At 42.0% G+C, this 18738-nt stretch overlaps 1 protein-coding gene across 1 annotated transcript in view; it reads left to right on the forward strand.

Moving 5' to 3' along the window:
* DLAT (dihydrolipoamide S-acetyltransferase) overlaps positions 1-18738 on the forward strand; it is a 153764-nt gene that overhangs the window by 44872 nt on the left and 90154 nt on the right. Inside the window, exons 4-6 of the mRNA XM_069224986.1 lie at positions 1214-1379; positions 13006-13132; positions 13229-13413. Of these exons, the coding sequence (XP_069081087.1) occupies positions 1214-1379; positions 13006-13132; positions 13229-13413 (478 nt within the window). The remainder of the gene's footprint in view (positions 1-1213; positions 1380-13005; positions 13133-13228; positions 13414-18738) is intronic.

The following is an 18738-nucleotide window of genomic DNA, read 5'->3' on the forward strand; positions in this document are numbered from 1 at the left end:
ACGAGGCTCAAATCCTGTTTGCAGATGGTGTCTTTATTCGTAGGTGCTTAGAAAGCATTGAGTCATCGTGGAGATACAGCCAACACGTGTTTCGTCACACAAGTGACTTTATCAAGGCTGAGTAAATGGTAAAGAACTGTAATAGGTATGGCTGCGCCAGGCAGCTGCAGGTGCGTATGTAAAAGGCTTGCATGAAATCGAAGATATGAGAAGGCCCTGATAAGCCTATAAAATGACCGAGTAGTAGCGTAGTGGTGAGCTGTCCGGTAAACGCGAGATCAAGTGATTTACCGGACAGCTCACCACTACGCTACTACTCGGTCATTTTATAGGCTTATCAGGGCCTTCTCATATCTTCGATTTCATGCAAGCCTTTTACATACGCACTTGCAGCTGCCTGGCGCAGCCATACCTATTACAGTTCTTTACCATTTACTCAGCCTTGATAAAGTCACTTGTGTGACGAAACACGTGTTGGCTGTATCTCCACGATGACTCAATGCTTTCTAAGCACCTACGAATAAAGACACCACCTGCAAACAGGATTTGAGACTCGTTTCAACTTTATACTTCCCTCAACTCTCGGAACCACACCAGGAATATCTTTTTCTGCCTTACTGTTGGACATTACTCTCTGTGTGCTGTGGCCAATGTTTTCCCATTTTTGCTCTAGGGTACTCCTAGTACCCGTTTTGGTGCCTACCGGGCAGTAAGGCACCGGGCCATTCTGCACCGGACTTTACTCTCACTTATCTATTCTGTCTAAACCACATGTCTACTGTCTAGAAGAGCGGCACCTCTCACCCTTACTGCCCTCATTTCTCTGTTACCTGCTTTAAACTATTTAAGAGGTCACACATGATACAGAATAATTTAAAATGTGAATAAAGTACTATTTGCAAGTCACTCACTATACCATGATCTTAGAGATGCACTCGTCCTTTAGTCCGTTGGCACTGTAGCGCTCCTAACGGAATTGCAGTGTCTTGATATTGTAGGGTTATGGATCTTTTATCCTATATTTAAATTTGCTTGTAAATGTAAGCAGTAGGATTTTGTGATATTTTGGTCATCAGTAGTGATTGTGAGGATTTCGATTTCCTAGGATGCTGTTTTCAGGAGACAGCTAATTTTTAAAATCAATATTTTTGCATCACTTTTCAAAGTTTCTTTGGTTAAAAACCTCATGATGTATATTTTTTTCATTTTATAGACCTGAATTTGTTGGTGCTTTTAAAGACTATACATTGAATTTAGCTGCCGCCTCTCCAGGTGCTGCAGCACATGCTCCCTCTGCACCACCAGCTCCAGCTGCTGGGCCAGCAGCACCTCCACCGCCAGCCCAAGCGCCAGGTAGCTCCTACCCTCCACATCTGAAGGTAAGTGGTCTGCACGTCAAGATGACACCTCTTTCTGAACACGTCACCTCATTGCCTACAGTAAACAACCGTAGTCGTCTTTTTCCCTGTGCTCGTCATTGTACTAGTTTTTCCAAGCTTTTTAGAAACTGGGTTTAGCAGAGACTTTTCTGTTCAAAATATAATATTCTAGTTGAATTGTTCTTATTTTGAATGTCCAACAAAAGGAAATGCTGACCAGAAAAAGTAGCATGCAACCTCGTGCCAGCATAGCAAGAAGTTTCATATAATAAAAATCAACGTTAATGATTTTAAGTACGGCTTGAAACCATGTTGCTGTACCAGAGCTGTTGGTGATTTTTTATTTTTTCCCTTAATATACAAAACCCAAAATGTAATCCCTCCTCAAATGAGAGTGCATGTAGTTCCACTTTAAAAAAAAAAAAATGTATTATTTTTTTTTTTGCAAAAAGATTTCTTTTTTTAGTTGTAGCCAGAGATACATGTATGTTGTCCTGAAACTATTCATGGAAATAGAAAGACCTGGAAGGTAATCATAAAGCATCATAGAAAGTTAGAAAACATGGTGATTCTGTGGGTATGGTCTCTTAACTGCTTCGGCATGTGGCCACAGAAACCACAGATGGTGTCCCCGTCTTCTAATAACGGTGGTAGAGCCATGAACATCGTACTGAGAACCATGCAGACTCCGGAGAGGATCGCGTTTTCCTTGAATCAAAAGCTCAAAACAAAATAATGTAACTGCACAATTGGGTAAATAACGACAGTTACAAAAGATTTGAGGAAGCCCAAATTGATTTCTGATATAAAAGCGAAGGTACACAAAATGTAATACCTTAAACAGTGCATATAGCCTGGAACTGCGTAATCAGCCTGCTCTTCTCCTACTTGAGTGGCTTCAAGCAAAGTAGGATATGCTGCTCTAATACCGGAGCACAGGGACCGGAAGTCCACTTTCTACTAAAATGGAATCCATACAGAAAGAGAAGAAGCAAAAAACAACTCGGAGAGAAGATAATTGTAGGTAGCGCATGGTGGCAAGGTATTTGTAGAAGAAAGGAACTGAGTAGGGGAGGGGGATGGGAACATTGCAATTTCATATTTATTTGAGCAAGGGTAAGCACTGTGCTGATTTGCAAAGAACTCAATACATGGGCAATTGGTAGCTGCATGCAAGAGAAGAGAAAAGAAAGAAAACCGGAGTCTAGCACATGAGGAAACATGATGGCACAACTGCAGTACGACACATGGAAGTCAAAGAAGAATGCAGATCTTCACAGAAAGGAATGCATGAGGGTAGGGGTCTTGCAGGGTCAATCTTACCCAGAATAGCAAGGTGGTAACTATGAACATAAGACTGAAATGAGTGTTAAAGAATAAAAGGAAAACTGTAGGGTTGGAGATCACCCCCATAAAAGGAATTTTGGGTAGCATTGCAGACTCTGGAGCAAGAAAGCAGAATGCCAATGGTCGAAAGGATCGTTTGCAAGGTAGCTTGAAGAGATAGTATTGTTAACATACAAGCGCTGTAAGCAACATTTTAGAACATAAAGCACAGTATTTCCACTTTTTGATGGTGCAGAGGGGACACTGTCAAAACCATAACAAGGACATAACTATGGAAATGTTGCAGCGTCTCTTGGAATTTTATCAATGCCGACTGCATAAGCTGTCAGAACATAAAGTGCCCATAATCCTCCACCATTGGAAATGCAGGGTTGTGATGATATGCTTTGAAAAATATGGGGGAACTTTGATAATGTTTCATTTTACAGCATCCTCAGTCTGGTTTCCACACAGCCAAATTTGATCTTGATGCCAGGAGACCGCATTAGCAGAGAGAATCGCCATTGTTCACTGTTAAAATGTTTTCACAGATTACTTTTTTTTCTCCTCCGTGCCCACCTTAACTCCACACCTCATTGTTATAATGTTGTATTATTGTTTCTCTTATAGTGTTTGTCTCCTTCTCACGTCCATATTTCTACTCCCATCACCACTTGTCTCGATCCAGTCACTTATCCTTCAGTTATGCTTTTGGAGTTTTCATATTCTGCTTTATTTCTCTTTTTAACTGGCATTTTAGAGCCGCCAATAATTATTTTCTATTAATGACTCATTTGAGCCCTACCAATGTGATCTTCCTTCCGCTACTCTGGCACCTGGTTAAAATGGTTCGTACGTTTTGGGGTGTTATTTACTTTTATGGGGCTGTTTAAAATTGTGGTTACTGATTATTTAATTTGAGTAAGATGCCTTACAACGAACATACTGTCTTGTAACATCTTTAATTTTTTAATATTGAATTAGATTTGAGGCATTTGGTTTGTAAATGCAAAAACTTAAATGTAACTTATAACATACAGATTAATCTAATGCATTACATGCGTTACTGGAAACACAGTAAATTATCAGAGAATCTAAATTACATGGTTAAGGGCCAGAACTGTAATTTGTTGGGCGGAGTGATCTCAGTTGACTTGGTGGAGAACTTAACCTCTGCCAGACTGAGTTTACTCCGCCTGCTAAATTTAGAAGTTCTCGCCAAGCTGGCAATTGTTCCTAAAGAATTGGCAGGAACCATGTGACAGTTGTTCATGTCAGTGCTGTTTACAGTTTGGTGCAGAGTTCTGTCAACATGATAGAGCCCTATGCCAAACTATTTTCTCTTTTATTTTCAAAAAGAAAATTCTGAAGCAGGATTTTCGTTTTGAAAATAGAAAAATAAAAGGACTCCCATAGTGAGGGGAGAATTTACCAGTTTTCACTGCCCCTTATTCCCATAGTTTTCATGGCAGTGAAACCTGATCTCTGATTCCGCCCGTCTAAATTAGGTGGGCAGAATTAGAGGTCTGCCTGTGGCGACCCTTACTCCGCAGGGCAGTTGGAGGGGTTTAATCATGGAGTATGTGTGTGTATATATATATATATATATATATATATATATATATATATATATATATATATATATGTTCGGTGGCATGTGTAGCTGCAGATACACATGCTGTGCATTATCCTGCCATCTAGTGTTGGGCTCGGAGTGTTACAAGTTGTTTTTCTTCAAAAAAGTATTTTCGAGTCACGAGACCGAGGGACTCCTCCCTTTCGGCTCCATTGCGCATGGGCGTCGACTCTATCTTCGATTGTTTTCTTTCCGCCATCGGGTTCGGACGTGTTCCTCTTCGCTCCGTATTTCGAATCGGGAAAGTTAGCTAAATATCGAAAATTCGACGGTATTGTTCGCGCTCGGTACCGGTTTAGTGTTAGCGTATTGACACCGACAGTAGAAGCGCTCCGGCGGCCCTTCGGGCTTCCGCTCTTCAGCGCGGCCTGGTCGGCCCGACCGCATCCATCGATGAAACTAATGGACCGGACCCCCTTCCGCTTCTGTCCGAAGTGCCACTTGAAGTATCCCTACACAGACCAACAATTGGTCTATAATCTGTGTTTATCACCAGAGCACAGGGAGGATACTTGTGAGGCCTGTCGGGTGTTTCGATCAAAAAAGACCCTACGTGATGGAAGAGCGAGAAGACTTCAAATGGCGTCGATACCGAGGGAGCAACTCGACGTTGAAGAGGAGGAAGGAATTTCCATCCAGGGGACGGACTCTGACGAATCCGAAAGCGAATGACCCACGACGGTGCAAAAAACAGTAAAACTACCCCATCCAAAACTCACACAAAGATTGTAAAGGCCAAGGGAATGCCACCGCCAGCAGGCCATCATGGCTTAACCCATCGAAAAGAAGGTGACCAAACATCGGCACCGAAAAAGGCCAAAGAATTGCCAAACACATCTGACTCCGGTCGAGATTCAGGCACAGAACGATCTCGGCACTGAGAGTTCGACTCACCCAAGGTGAGAAAAGTAATGTCGGAACCGAAAAAGACTTTCTCAGAAGAATCGGTACCGAAAAAAGCGGCTTCGGAGCCGAAAAGAAGTTCTTACACAGAAGAGCAAGGACTTTCCAGCTAAATGCAAAAACACAGATTTGAGCAGGAAATAAGTATGGGGGAACCAGACCATACGCAAAGAGGTTGCATATCCAGAAAGAGACTGGAAAAATACAAACTCTTCCTCCAATCAAAACCAAAAGAAAGCTGGCAGTTCAAGAGTCAGAAATGCAGCCAAAGGTGAAAGTGGCCAAAGATAAAACCCCACCACCGAGGATTTCGCCACAACCTTCCCCGCTACACTCACCACAGCTGTCCCCGGTAACAACCCCTCCAAAGGAGTCACCTACACATACAGGGATGACACAGGATGATCTGCATGCATGGGACTTATATGATGCTCCAGTATCAGACAACAGCCCAGATTGTTACCCAACAAGGCCGTCACCTCCAGAGGACCGTACTGCATATACAGGGAGTGCAGAATTATTAGGCAAGTTGTATTTTTGAGGATTAATTTTATTATTGAACAACAACCATGTTCTCAATGAACCCAAAAAACTCATTAATATCAAAGCTGAATATTTTTGGAAGTAGTTTTTAGTTTGTTTTTAGTTTTAGCTATGTTAGGGGGATATCTGTGTGTGCAGGTGACTATCACTGTGCATAATTATTAGGCAACTTAACAAAAAAAAATATATACCCATTTCAATTATTTATCATTACCAGTGAAACCAATATAACATCTCAACATTCACAAATATACATTTCTGACATTCAAAAACAAATCAGTGACCAATATAGCCACCTTTCTTTGCAAGGACACTCAAAAGCCTGCCATCCATGGATTCTGTCAGTGTTTTGATCTGTTCACCATCAACATTGCGTGCAGCAGCAACCACAGTCTCCCAGACACTGTTCAGAGAGGTGTACTGTTTTCCCTCCTTGTAAATCTCACATTTGATGATGGACCACAGGTTCTCAATGGGGTTCAGATCAGGTGAACAAGGAGGCCATGTCATTAGATTTCCTTCTTTTATACCCTTTCTTGCCAGCCACGCTGTGGAGTACTTGGACGCGTGTGATGGAGCATTGTCCTGCATGAAAATCATGTTTTTCTTGAAGGATGCAGACTTCTTCCTGTACCACTGCTTGAAGAAGGTGTCTTCCAGGAACTGGCAGTAGGACTGGGAGTTGAGCTTGACTCCATCCTCAACCCGAAAAGGCCCCACAAGCTCATCTTTGATGATACCAGCCCAAACCAGTACTCCACCTCCACCTTGCTGGCGTTTGAGTCGGACTGGAGCTCTCTGCCCTTTACCAATCCAGCCACGGGCCCATCCATCTGGCCCATCAAGACTCACTCTCATTTCATCAGTCCATAAAACCTTAGAAAAATCAGTCTTGAGATATTTCTTGGCCCAGTCTTGACGTTTCAGCTTGTGTGTCTTGTTCAGTGGTGGTCGTCTTTCAGCCTTTCTTACCTTGGCCATGTCTCTGAGTATTGCACACCTTGTGCTTTTGGGCACTCCAGTGATGTTGCAGCTCTGAAATATGGCCAAACTGGTGGCAAGTGGCATCGTGGCAGCTGCACGCTTGACTTTTCTCAGTTCATGGGCAGTTATTTTGCGCCTTGGTTTTTCCACACGCTTCTTGCGACCCTGTTGACTATTTTGAATGAAACGCTTGATTGTTCGATGATCACGCTTCAGAAGCTTTGCAATTTTAAGAGTGCTGCATCCCTCTGCAAGATATCTCACTATTTTTGACTTTTCTGAGCCTGTCAAGTCCTTCTTTTGACCCATTTTGCCAAAGGAAAGGAAGTTGCCTAATAATTATGCACACCTGATATAGGGTGTTGATGTCATTAGACCACACCCCTTCTCATTACAGAGATGCACATCACCTAATATGCTTAATTGGTAGTAGGCTTTCGAGCCTATACAGCTTGGAGTAAGACAACATGCATAAAGAGGATGATGTGGTCAAAATACTCATTTGCCTAATAATTCTGCACTACCTGTATGCAGGTACTATCAAGGGCAGCTACGTTCCACAATGTAGCAATGCATTCAGAGCCAATAGAGGATGATTTCCTGTTCAACACCTTGGCATCCACCCACACTTCCTACCGGAGTCTGCCAGTGCTCCCTGGCATGCTCAAGCATGCAAAACAGGTATTCCAGGAGCCAGTAAAAGGAAGGGCTATCACACCTAGGGCGGAGAAAAAAATACAAGCCTCCCCCAACGGACCCTGTGTTTATAACACAGCAACTTACACCAGACTCTGTGGTTGTAGAAGCAGCAAGAAAGAGGGCAAACTATCAATCATCAGGAGACGCTCCACCGCCTGACAAACAGAGTAGGAAGTTTGATGCAGCGGGCAAACGAGTGGCAGCACAGGCAGCCAATCAATGGCGGATCGCAAACTCGCAAGCCCTACTGGCTCGCTACGACAGGGCACACTGGGACGAGATGCAACATATTATACAGCACTTGCCCAAAGAACACCAGAAACGTGCCCAACTGGTTGTGGAAGAAGGACAAGCAATATCCAACAACCAAATAAGGTCCGCATTAGATTCGGCAGACACAGCAGCACGAACAGTGAACACTGCGGTAACCATTTGCAGGCATGCATGGTTACGAAGCTCAGGATTCAAGCCAGAAATACAACAAGCTGTGTTAAACATGCCTTTTAACCAAGAACAATTGTTTGGGCCGGAGGTGGACACAGCAATTGAAAAATGAAAGAAGGACACGACCACGGCCAAAGCCATGGGCGCGCTCTACTCCCCACAAAGCAGAGGCACATTTAGAAAGCCACAATTTAGAGGGGGGTTTCGTATGCAAAAACCAGAGCCTTCCACCTCGCAAACCAGACCCACCTATCAGGGACAATACCAGAGAGGAGGATTTCGAGGCTCATATAGGGGTGTACTATTCCCAAGAGCAAGGGGAAAATTCCAAACACCTAAGACAAGTCAAACCAAACAGTAACTTCAATGTCACAAAACCCCAACACTTAACACCAGTGGGGGGAGACTTACTGCATACTACAAAAACTGGACACACATAACTACGGACGCAAGGGGCCTAGCCATTATCCAACATGGTTATTGCATAGAATTTGTAAATTTCCCGCCAGATGTGCCCCCAAGGGCACACAATATGTCTAAACAACACTTAGACCTGTTACAACTAGAAGTCCAAGCATTGTTACAAAAACAAGCAATAGAGTTAGTACCCAACCGGCAGAAAGGAACAGGTGTCTACTCACTATATTTCCTAATTCCAAAGAAAGACAAAACGTTAAGACCCATATTAGACCTCAGAACGCTGAATCTCTTCATCAAGTCTGATCACTTCCACATGGTAACACTTCAAGACGTGGTTCCCTTACTAAAAAAAGAGGACTACATGTCAACGTTAGATCTCAAGGATGCGTACTTCCACATACCCATTCATCCTTCTCACAGAAAATACTTAAGGTTTGTAATACACGGCGTGCACTATCAATTCAAAGTGTTACCGTTCGGGAAAACAACAGCCGCAAGGGTATTCACAAAATGTCTTGGAGTAGTAGCCGCTCACATAGGAGACAGCACATGCACGTATTCCCATACTTAGACGAGTAGTTAATAAAAACCAGCACTCAACAACAGTGTCTTCTTCACACGCAATACGTTATAGAAACTCTCCACAAACTAGGGTTTTCTATAAATTACCAAAAATCACATCTGCAGCCATCCCAAATACAACAATACTTGGGAGCAACACTCAACACACAAAAAGTGATTGCCACTCCAAGTCCACAAAGGATACAAGCGTTCCAAAATATAACATTAAACATACAGCCAAACCAACACTACCAAGTAAGGTTTGTAATGAAACTTCTAGGCATGATGTCTTCATGCATAGCCATTGTCCCAAACGCGAGATTACACATGCAGCCCTTACAGCAGTGCCTAGCAAAACAATGGACACAAGCACAGGGTCAACTCCAAGATCTAGTGTTGGTAGACTGCCAGACACACTTCTCGCTTCAATGGTGGAACCCTATAAATTTAAACCAAGGGCAGCCATTCCAGGACCCAGTGCCTCAAGACGTGATCACAACAGATGCTTCCATGATGGGGTGGGGAGCACACCTCAGCCAGCACAGCATACAGGGACAATGGGACAATCAACAAAAACAACTGCACAAAATCATTTAGAACTGTTGGCAGTGTTTCTAGCATTAAAAGCATTTCAACCACTGATAGCCCACGAACACATTCTTGTCAAAACCGACAACATGACGACAATGTATTACCTCAACAAACAAGGAGGGACACACTCGTCACAACTGTGTCTCTTAGCACAGAAAATTTGGCGTTGGGCAATCCACAATCACATTCGCCTAATAGCACAGTACATCCCAGGCATTCAGAATCAGTTGGCCGGCAATCTCAGTCGAGATCACCAACAAACACACGAATGGGAAATTCATCCCCAGATCCTAAAAGACTACTTTCTACGCTGGGGAACACCAAAAATAGACCTATTCGCAACAAAAGAAAACGCAAAATGCCAAAACTTCGCATCCAGGTACCCACACCCTCAGTCCAAGGGCAATGCGTTATGGATCAGTTGGTCAGGGATATTTGCTTACGCTTTCCCCCCTCTCCCACTCATTCCTTATCTGGTAAACAAACTAAGTCAAAACAAACTCAAACTAATACTTCTAGGACCAACCTGGGCTCGCTAACTGTGGTATACAACACTGCTGGACTTATCAGTAGTAACCTCACATCAAATTACCGAACAGGCCAGATCTGTTAATGCAACACAAACAACAGATCAGACACCCGAATCCAGCATCGCTCAATCTAGCAATCTGGCTCCTGAAATCTTAGAATTTGGACATTTAGACCTTACACAAGAATGTACGGAGGTCATTAAACAAGCTAGAAAACCCACTACAAGACATTGTTACGCAAACAAATGGAAAAGATTTGTTTACTACTGCCATACTAATCAAATTCGACCAGTACATGCTTCTGCAAAGGACATTGTAGGCTATTTATTACACTTACAAAAGTAGCATTCTCTTCAATTAAAATACATCTCACTGCAATATCTGCCTATCTGCAGATTACACATTCAACATCGCTTTTTAGAATCCCAGTCATCAAAGCATTTATGGAGGGACTAAAAAGAATCATACCCCCAAGAACACCACCAATACCTTCGTCGAACCTTAATATTGTATTAACACGACTCATGGGACCACCATTCGAACCCATGCACTCTTGTGAGATGCAATTCTTAACTTGGAAATTGGCCTTTCTAATAGCTATCACATCACTTAGAAGAGTAAGTGAGATACAAGCATTTACTATACAAGACCCCTTTATACAAATACATAAACATAAAGTGGTTCTCCGTACAAATCCCAAATTCTTACCAAAAGTCCTATTGCCGTTCCACCTAAACCAAACAGTGGAACTCCCAGTCTTTTTTCCACAACCAGACTCAGTAGCCGAAAGAGCCTTACATACATTAGACATAAAGAGAGCACTAATGTATTACATTGACAGGACAAAACAATGTTGTAAAACAAAACAATTGTTTGTAACCTTCCAAAAACCTCATGCAGGTAATCCTACATCCAAACAAGGCATTGCCAGATGGATAGTTAAATGTATTCAAACTTGCTATATCAAAGCAAAAAGATATCTACCTATTACACCAAAAGCGCATTCCACTAGGAAAAAAGGCGCCACAATGGCTTTTCTGGGGAATATACCTATGACTGAAATTTGTAAGGCAGCCACCTAGTCTACACCTCATACATTCACAAAGCATTATTGTGTAGATGTGTTAACAACACAACAAGCTTCAGTAGGACAGGCTGTATTAAGACCATTATTTCAAACAACTTCAACTCCTACAGGCTAAGCCACCACTTTCTAGGGGAGGTTAATGCTTATTAGTCTATGCACAGCATGTGTATCTGCAGCTACACATGCCACTGAACGGAAAATGTCACTTACCCAGTGTACATCTGTTCGTGGCATGAGACGCTGCAGATTCACATGCGCCCTCCCCGGGAGCCTGTAGCCGTTGTTAGTTGAATAAGATTTGTAAATTTGTAAATATTATTTTAATACACATTATGTTCATACACACCTACTCCATTGCATGGGCACATCTAGTATACTCTCAACTCCTACCTCACCCTCAGCGGGGAAAACAATCTAAGATGGAGTCGACGCCCATGCGCAATGGAGCCGAAAGGGAGGAGTCCCTCGGTCTCGTGACTCGAAAAGACTTCTTCGAAGAAAAACAACTTGTAACACTCCGAGCCCAACACTAGATGGCAGGATAATGCACAGCATGTGAATCTGCAGCGTGTCATGCCACAAACAGATGTGACATTTTCCATATATATATATATATATATATATATATATATATATATATATATGTATATTGCCAAGATATAAATCAGCCCTGTTTTATTTACATCTACTTTCTTTTGTGTGCTCACACTAGTAGTACGTACTTGTTACATTTTGTTTTTAATTAGGCTGCGTTTGTAATCTGCTTCATTTTTTTTTAAATACCAATTTCTGTAACATGAAATCAGCCAACATTTAACTGTATATGTCAGTATCTTGCAGAATACAAGCTGCATGAAGTTCTCTCTTACGTTTTACTGTTGCTTTAACATGTAACAACTAATAGAATTGTGAAAGATGGAATACATTTTATTGAGCAGTAAATACAAAGTTTTTGGTCATATTGACGTAGTAATATCTGTGGTATTGAGGAATTGTAACACCTACGATTGATCAATAGAATTTTGATAAGTACTTGCGCATTTGTTGTGTATCTAGCAGTCCAGTGCAATTGCTTTAGCAAGTGCTTGATTATTATCAAAATTTAAGCCACATTTACACGTATTTTCATTGGGAACATATTGCACGTTTGGATGACCCATAATTATGACTGTTAGTTTCACATTAGGTGCCAATCAATAGATTGGTATAGTTTAATCGGGAAATCTGGCCTATGGTGGCAGTAAATAGAAGTGGTAGTTAACGGTGGTGGAAGTTGACCTTTTGGAGTTAAAAGGAAAGTTCCATGCATCATTTTTTGGTCTTTCAATGACCATAATAGAAAATCCCCAAATCATCAAGTAGTTTAATTGGTCCAGTATAACGCCTGTAAACGTAACAGCTGGAAGAATTGCACTTGACAGATGTCCTGTTTCTCAATCATTGCTATCTTGACATATTTCAAGAGGTAGTTTGTCACTTCATGTAGAGCTGTCATGCCTATTGTTCTAAATGAATTACCAAAGCATAAGTGCCTCTCCACTACTTGAAATGTGTCTTTGAACATCATGTAGGGAGCAAGATGGTGGCTCCCAATGTTAACTTAACTTTTCCTCAATTTTTAAAGTTAACAAGTGAATGATTCTAGGGATGTGGATTGTGTGTTATTCCATACTCAAAAAGGCACGGCGGGTAAAGTGTCCCCTTTACTTAGTACTTAATTTTTGACTGATGGGAATTCATCCACGGAACTGTTCTAACCTAAAACTGCCTAGCTCATAGTGGAGGAAAGTTAACGTTTTGCTAGCAAAGTTTAACACCTAACGCTCGTCACTGGTCTCTGCCTAGGCCAGTGTGTGCTCATGTTTGGGGTCGGCATTAAAGGCCTTGTGTTGCGCTCCACAGATTTGTTTGCCTGCACTCTCCCCTACAATGACGATGGGCACGGTTCAGCGATGGGAAAAGAAGGTTGGGGAAAAGCTGAGCGAAGGCGACTTGCTCGCGGAGATAGAGACAGACAAGGCAACAATAGGTACCCGATGAAGTACAATAACAACGCTCCCCTTTTTTTATTTTCTTATTCTTTTCCTGCTAAGGTTTTGTGAAAAACGTACATTTGTTTTACAAGGTTTTGAAGTGCAAGAAGAAGGTTACTTGGCAAAAATTCTGGTAGCAGAGGGAACAAGAGATGTACCTCTTCAAACACCCCTATGCATAATTGTGGAGAGAGAGTCCGATATTGCAGCATTTGCTGACTACAAAGAAACAGGAGAAGTGGTTGATATCAAACCCCAGGCAGCTCCCCCAGCCCAGGTAATGGAAGTTATTAATGCATTTTCAGCACTACGGAGCTATGTGGTTGTGCTTCGGCAGGTTGTCTCATTATGTGTGTTTTAATATGTATTTAATTATCATGTATCTCTACTCTCTCAGAACATAATGAGATGGCACTTGTATTACAAAACAAAGACGCTATGAAGGACCTTTTGCAATAAGATCAACAATTTCATTGACTAGTTTGACAGCTGATTAACTGCCTTGTGGTTACAAGGCCACAATTTGATTTAAACTTGTTGCAAGAAAATAGATCTTCATATTGTAATTTAGCCTTTGGTTAACAATTAATAACCTAGGACTCTAAAGCAGTGTCGGAATAGTCTTCGGAATAATCTTTCGTTCTAGTATTGTAATATGCGTAATTTCTCTTTGTCCAAAACACATCAAAATATATAATTTGCTAACAAATCTGGAAAGAAGGCTGCCTTTTCCAAATTTCACCACTACATGAATTTTAAACGGTTGTATGTAATTTCACAGAAACATTATTACATGGAATCCTGGAATACAGGTATTGAGAAACCATTTTGCCTAGAGTGTTCAATGCACTTTACAGGATGGATGTCATTTCCCATTTCAAGGAAACCAATTCATTTAATTGTCAGGTATTTATTTCAGTGATTTACGTCACAGTTCCTTATTTCAAATTATATTTTCTACATTGGCAAACAGTTACTTCACATGCTTTTAATTTTCTGACCCCTTACCATCTGAAAACACCATCCATCCTTGCCCCTTAAAAACCTCTTACCACTATTACACTACACTCATCCTAGACCCCTAAACTCATCCCATCCCAGAACTCTAAAAGCTCTTACAACTCCTACAGTTCACCCATCCCTGAATCTCTGAAAAAACTCACTCCACATTAACTCCACCTATTCCTCAACCCTAAAATAGTTCGTACTACTCATTCCTGAACCCTAAAAATTATCCACACCCCAAACACTGACCATCCCATACCACCTAAAACCCTCTTTCTACATTTAAACTCCACATATTGCCAAACCCCAAAAAACCTTCACCAGCTCTACCCCCACCACCCATCATGGAATCTAAACCCTCAACAGAGTTGTCGGCTGCAGGAGGGTGTGACTCGGGGCCTGGCCACACGGTTGCCAGCCTGTGGAGAGTGAGTGTGGGAGTGGGTTTAGTACAGAGGAAAAAATATGAAAAAGCTTTGGGTACGGTTCTACGATGGGGTGGGGAGCTGGGGGTAGGTAGGGGGGTGGATGTTTGTGGAATGTTTTTTGCCTGCAGGTGGTTGGGCACAAGGCGTGGCCCCACGCGCTGCTCCCTGCAGAAGGCCTTGCACAGTGGAGGGTTGGGTCCAGGGACTGGCCACAGGCAAAGTCCTGTGCTCAACTCCAAGCTGTGTCTGGCTGAATGCTGCACCCTAGGTACACCCGCCTTATAGACTGCTTTAGTGGGGTATGCCAACCATTGAAAATCACATCCTGTATTATTAGGTCCTTTACTCTGGCTTGGACCAATAGCACTACACTGTATTTAATGGCTGCTGTACATCTCTACAGAGAAAAATAACATTTTATTAACATCAAGACAGAGACATGACAAACAACAAAATATTTTTTTATATATTTTTTTTTGTTTAAGCTGTAGATGTGGTTCTAGAAAGACCCTGTTAGCCAAAGACTAAATAAATGTTACTTCACTTTCTCGAGGCAAGTTCAAGTGACTCTTTGGTGCCGCCTTCAAGTCACATACCTGTGATCTCCGAGTTCTGTTTAATATCTGAAGATGACTGTCTGGAAGAGGTACTGAAGTGTAAATCGGGCTCTCCGGAGGACCCTTGTTCCCCCTCATATCTTTAGACTCGTTATGCAATCTGTGGACCCATTTCTTAATGTGATTTGGAATAACTCCCTGAAATCTGGAATTTTTCCTGCTATTTAGAAACAGGCAATCCTTCTGGCACTCCCGAAGAAGAGGGTGCTGAGAGATTTTAGGCCCATTTCACTTATGCCAGCTAAAATCCTGGAGAAGCAGGTAAATCGCCAACTTTCTTCCTTTGTTGAGACAAATGACCTGTTACATGATAATCAATCCGGCTTTCGGACTGGATTCAGCATTTAAGTGGCCATTTTGGAAGTCTCTGGAACCTATAATAGAAACTTTGGACAGGGGGTACCTCTGCTATGGTCGCATTACTTGACCTCTCAGCCACGTTTGACACAGTGGGTCACTCCACCTTGCAGAATAGATTAAGCACTTTTGGTTTTTGCGGCACAGTCCCTGTCTGGATCCAATCTTTTTTGGAAGAGTGCTCACAGCGGGTCTACCTCCATCCTTTTTCATCCTCCCCCAAACCCCCGGTCTGTGGGGTGCCTCAGGGTTCAGCACTCAGTCCATTGCCATCTACTTTGCCCATTTTGGCCACTCTTACTGAAGCCTAGAGAGTGAAGGCAGTCTGCTATGTGGGTGGCAAGCAATTGTTGTTCTTTTTCGGAGAACATTCAGAAGCGGCCCTCCTTAAAAGTAGAGTGTTTAAAGGGGATAGCTTACTGGATGGAAGTCAATTATTTTAAATTGTATTAAGATAAACCTGAGGTCTTTATCTTCAGCCAAATAACCTCCTCCCTGCCAATCTCTGCTGGCCAGCTGAGTTGGACCCACCCCTGGTGCCGGCCCGAATGTCGAAAAAACTAGGCATTGTATTTGATTCCGACCTCTCCTTTGTGGCTCAGACTAAACAAATCTCTTCAACCTCTTTTATGAAGCTTAAATAAATCTGGAAGCTGCTACATCTGCTGCCAGACTAGGCTGTTGTGACATCTCACCTGGAGTATGCCAACAGCCTCTATCTGGGTTTTCTGGCTTTCTTGATCTATGACTCCAGATCATACAAACTGCGACTGCTAGGCTAATACAGTGGGTCCCTTTCCGACAAACATTTCACCTCAATTGAAGCTGCTCCGTAGGCTCCCCGCGGCAAATAGGATTCAATCTAAGGCCATCACTTTAGCTTTTAGAGCACTGGAGGGCAATGGTCCTCGTTATTTGAGAAACAGACTTGGTAGGTACCATCCGGTGAGATCTAGCCACCTTCAACTTATATATATCTCCAGGTTTGCTAAAGTCCCTCGTGGTGGGAGACCTTTTTCGGTGGCAACGGCAGAGCTCTGGAATTCTTTGCAATTCAGACTTCGAATGGCCGAGTCCGAAAACTGCTTTAGAATGGAATTAAAAACCTGGTTCTTTGCCCAAAAGGAGTCTGGTAAAACCAGCTGTCATTCTTAGTGTCTGCTTTTGAGCGCTGTGACGCTTCTGTCAAAGCAACCATGCGCTTTACAAATGCCATTGATTGAACTTTTTTTTTATTTTTTTTATTTATACTTTTTTATGGTGGTGGTGGGAGAACTAAAAAAAAAAATCCAAGCATTCTAACTTGTAGTAAAACAAAATTATTTTTGCAACTAGCCTGGAGCGCTAGAACTTCATTATTTCCAGCTGGATAAGTCTGCTCACCAATACTAATAACTTTATGGCAGAATAAACAATATAGGCCAGCAGTGCCAAAAATAGAGGTCAGAGTGTCCTTTGTCACTCTGGAGGACAGCAGCCAGAACACTGGATCCTGGAGGTGTTGGGTCCTAAAAGGGTCAAGATGACACAGAGGTTCCTTCGTCTTCGTACCGGTGTCGTTTGTCAGCATTAATCTCTCAGGAATGCCTTGCATTCAGATACTATTGCATCCTGAGGTGCCTAAAGTCTATTTTTTTCTGCATTTTAGCTGAAGGTTTTCTTCTGTAAGCTGCAAGTCACTGTTTTAGCAGACAGTTTTCTCTCCTTCTCCGATACAGAAGACCTCACACACAATGGACATTTGTGGTCTCCTTGCACCTCCCGGGTGTCCTGACCTTTGTATACCTCACTCCCTGAAGAGAGATATATATACATAATTTATTGCAGAGGCTATGTGGAGAGGCGGTTAAGCCACAGAAATTAGCAGAGTAATACTGTAAAAGATACAGAAACCAATTAGAGGTGCTTTACTATGGATTAATGGTACTTTGGTATCAGAAAATATAAAAAAAAAAGAGAAAAACTAAGAAATATACTCAAACAACTTCAAATTTTACCATTATTAGAGACTGTTACAAGCACCCCACACTCCAACATGTAAACAAAGGAAGCCCTTTTTTAGTTGACTCAATTTTTGCAAAAACTCCACGGAAAAAGAAGTAAAGGCCCTACTCGAATGACACAGTTCCTTATGAGAGGTCAAAAAATAAAGTGAAAACAACCAACTGATTGGTTGCAAAATAAACAGTCGTCAGAAAACTTGTCAATAGGCTACAGAGACAAGCTGAAACACATTTCCCTGAATAGCCTTTGAGATTGCTAATTCAGATTAGCTGGGTTTGTGAAAACTAACCCAAAGCCATCATGTCATGTGGAGACACTACAGAGAAGCAGGCATTGACTACTGAAGTGAGTATGACTACTGCTGCTCCTGATATCAACGATGAAGAAGGTATTTTGGTTGCAACAACCTCCACTACATTGACTAACACTAGGCCCTAGTCAACCACCTTGCCAAAAAAACACGAATCAGCGAAGTGTCACACCATCTGCAATCGAGAGCTGCAGAGGGGCCAGTCTGGCCAGTGCTGGCCGTACTTAATGGGTGCTTCACGGCTGTGGAAACATCTGATATAAGGCTGCCAAGGCTGCGTACCAGAGGAGTTCTCCAGATGAAAAAAAGGAAGAGTTGAAAACTGATCCTACAGACATCTTGCAACAGAAAAAAAGGTTGTAGAGGAGGAGGATTCAAAGTTGCAGTCTTTTGCTGCCTACTGTAAAAGTTGTTAGTTGGGACAAGACAAACAAACACGTCTTGGTAAAAGCAATAAAGCGTCACTTGAACACATAGACTTAGGAATTCAACACGACTCCAGCATGAGTGTGCCATTTTCCAGTGTTCAACTGGCTCCTTATTGTAATAAAAAAAAAAACACAAAAAATAAACCCTCCAACAATTTGCATTCTGTCTCTTCTACACATATCACACAGTTGGGAACATCTTTTTAGTAATCTGACACGACAAATGTTGTACTGCATAGGAACCAGTGATAGAGCGCACCAGGTGTCATTTGTGGAGATTTTGGCTATTTGAAGTAGTTACAATTTATGAATACATAATATGGTAAATAAAAAAACTGAATTCATTGAAAAACCAAAGTTTTAAGGGACCTTGTAGGTAGATGTTGAAATTATACAAAAAAATTGAAAATCTCTGAAAATCACCCTAGTTTAGTGAGATAACTGTGACTTGCA

Source organism: Pleurodeles waltl, chromosome 3_1 (genome assembly GCF_031143425.1).
Source record: "Pleurodeles waltl isolate 20211129_DDA chromosome 3_1, aPleWal1.hap1.20221129, whole genome shotgun sequence".
Lineage (NCBI taxonomy): Eukaryota > Metazoa > Chordata > Amphibia > Caudata > Salamandridae > Pleurodeles > Pleurodeles waltl.